The sequence below is a fragment of the Uranotaenia lowii genome, chromosome 3 (genome assembly GCF_029784155.1).
Source record: "Uranotaenia lowii strain MFRU-FL chromosome 3, ASM2978415v1, whole genome shotgun sequence".
NCBI lineage: Eukaryota > Metazoa > Arthropoda > Insecta > Diptera > Culicidae > Uranotaenia > Uranotaenia lowii.
The window spans coordinates 106,351,504-106,353,292 of record NC_073693.1 but is presented as its reverse complement, the minus strand read 5'-3'; the positions used below and the strand labels follow the sequence as shown (position 1 = coordinate 106,353,292).

Genomic DNA, 1,789 nt, shown 5'->3' with positions numbered 1-1,789 from the left:
GGGATCTGAATCTTAGCAATTTGTCAGACTCGTGTACGGTAACATAGCTTTTAATTCCTATATTATGGTATGGTAACGTTTTAAAATGTTCAAGTATGGTAGACTTAAGTGATAGATATATTTGCTTTAAAAAAACTGCTATAGGAGTAGAGTTCGAAGCGATATATAAAACTTAAAATTATTGTTTATATTCTCGCGTAAATCTTATGAAATGTCTGAACGGTTCTTTTTTAGCTTGTTCATGTGCTTTAAAGAAGATGAGTTAGTTTTTAAAACCTCTTTATAGCCGTGAATTCATGTTTAATGTTGCAACTAATAACAAAAAAGAATTAAACAAATGATGAAACAAACTAAAAAATCTTTAGAGAGGATGATGTGGATTGAAAACACATTATCATCAAAGTACAGTCCTACGAATATACTTGGATTTTGCTAAATCAAGCGAACAAATTCACTTTGCTCTACCCACCTATCGCTTTTTTGGCGTTTTTTCAACATATTGCTCATACATGTTTTCTCACCAATTTTGAGCTATTTTTTTTAAACCTGGAAATGGATTTGTATATCTACCCAAACTCTTCAATATTATATAACAATACCAATTTAACGAATTGAATCATATTCTAAAACCCTAAACACAATTTAAAGAACCAGCAAAGCTTTTAAGACAATTAACTTTCCGGTAGCCGCTTCCTGTCACCACCCGCGTGGGAAGCGTCTTAAAATATTTTTTCACCTTTTCTGAAATCGTGTGATATTCGCGGACAAAAAGTACCATTAATTTAAATTTTTAGTTTTTTGTTGTATTTATAATTGGTTTGTTTTATCCCTCCCTTAAATTGTCTAGTTTCTAGTTTTTTTCCCCGCAATTACTTTGGTGTATCACCCAAGATCGTACATCCTAACGCTATTCTCAAAAACTCACGCGCTCAAGCCGCCTTTCATTCGCACATCAGTTTCTACAGTTGTGTTCGTTAGCTGGTTGGTTGGTAGCCGGTTACTCGTCCTCATCGTCTTCGCCTTCTTCATCTTCGGCGTCCTCCTCCTCGTCCTCACCCTCTTCGCCCTCGCCGTCCTCACCCTCCTCGTCGAACTCCTCATCCTCGCCCTCCTCCTCCTCTAGCTCTTCACCGTCCTCACCCTCCAGCAGCTCCTCCTCGGCTTCATCGGCCACTTCATCCTCAACTTCGTCCTTTTTGGCTTTCTTGGTATCGGCCACCTTATCTTCGGCTGCCCGCTTCACTCCCTTGGCTTCAGAAACCTTCTTGGAACTCATAATGCTGCTGAGGTGTTTGTTTTTTTGTAACTTCAAACTAACTTTGCTTAACTTGTAACTTTTTCCGTTTTCGTTGTTCTCGACTAGAGCGACCACCACACGATGCGTTCGGAGTAAGAGCTGCGACTGACTGTGTGCCGATGAACGACAGCCTTCGGAGTTTTGATCAACCGTTAGGTAGGTATTTTGTGTCCCCTTTTTCTGCCTCCGTCCTCCGCGCGGGTAGATAGAAAGGCTAACCGGCTAGCTAGGGTGGTAGAAAGGCGTCTGCTGCTGTCTGTTGGCCGGTCGATTGGGTCGGTAGCATCAGAAGCAGTAGTAGGTAAAATTTTTCAAATTCTCCCTCGTTGGTTCACCGGCAGGCAAACATCGTTGTTTGGTGTCTGTGGGATGCGGCTTCTAACATTTGTAGCTGTGTTGGTGTCAGTTCAGTCGCCGGCCGGCCTAATTTTCCTCTTCTTGTCAATGCCAAACAACTGCCAGGACTTGGCGCGATATCTGTTTACGCTTTCC

At 41.5% G+C, this 1,789-nt stretch overlaps 1 protein-coding gene across 1 annotated transcript; it reads right to left on the bottom strand.

The window, feature by feature from the left end:
• Positions 1-781: 781 nt before the first annotated feature.
• On the bottom strand, positions 782-1,569 carry LOC129756594 (acidic leucine-rich nuclear phosphoprotein 32 family member B-like). The gene has a single exon (XM_055753505.1). The coding sequence runs from the start codon at positions 1,274-1,276 to the stop codon at positions 998-1,000; it is 279 nt and encodes a 92-aa protein (XP_055609480.1). The 5' UTR covers positions 1,277-1,569; the 3' UTR covers positions 782-997.
• Positions 1,570-1,789: the final 220 nt, after the last annotated feature.

What these genes read in the sequence shown, in the direction of transcription:
- LOC129756594 (XM_055753505.1), bottom strand. Translation starts at nt 1,276, where the DNA reads ATGAGTTCCAAGAAGGTTTCTGAAGCCAAGGGAGTGAAGCGGGCAGCC.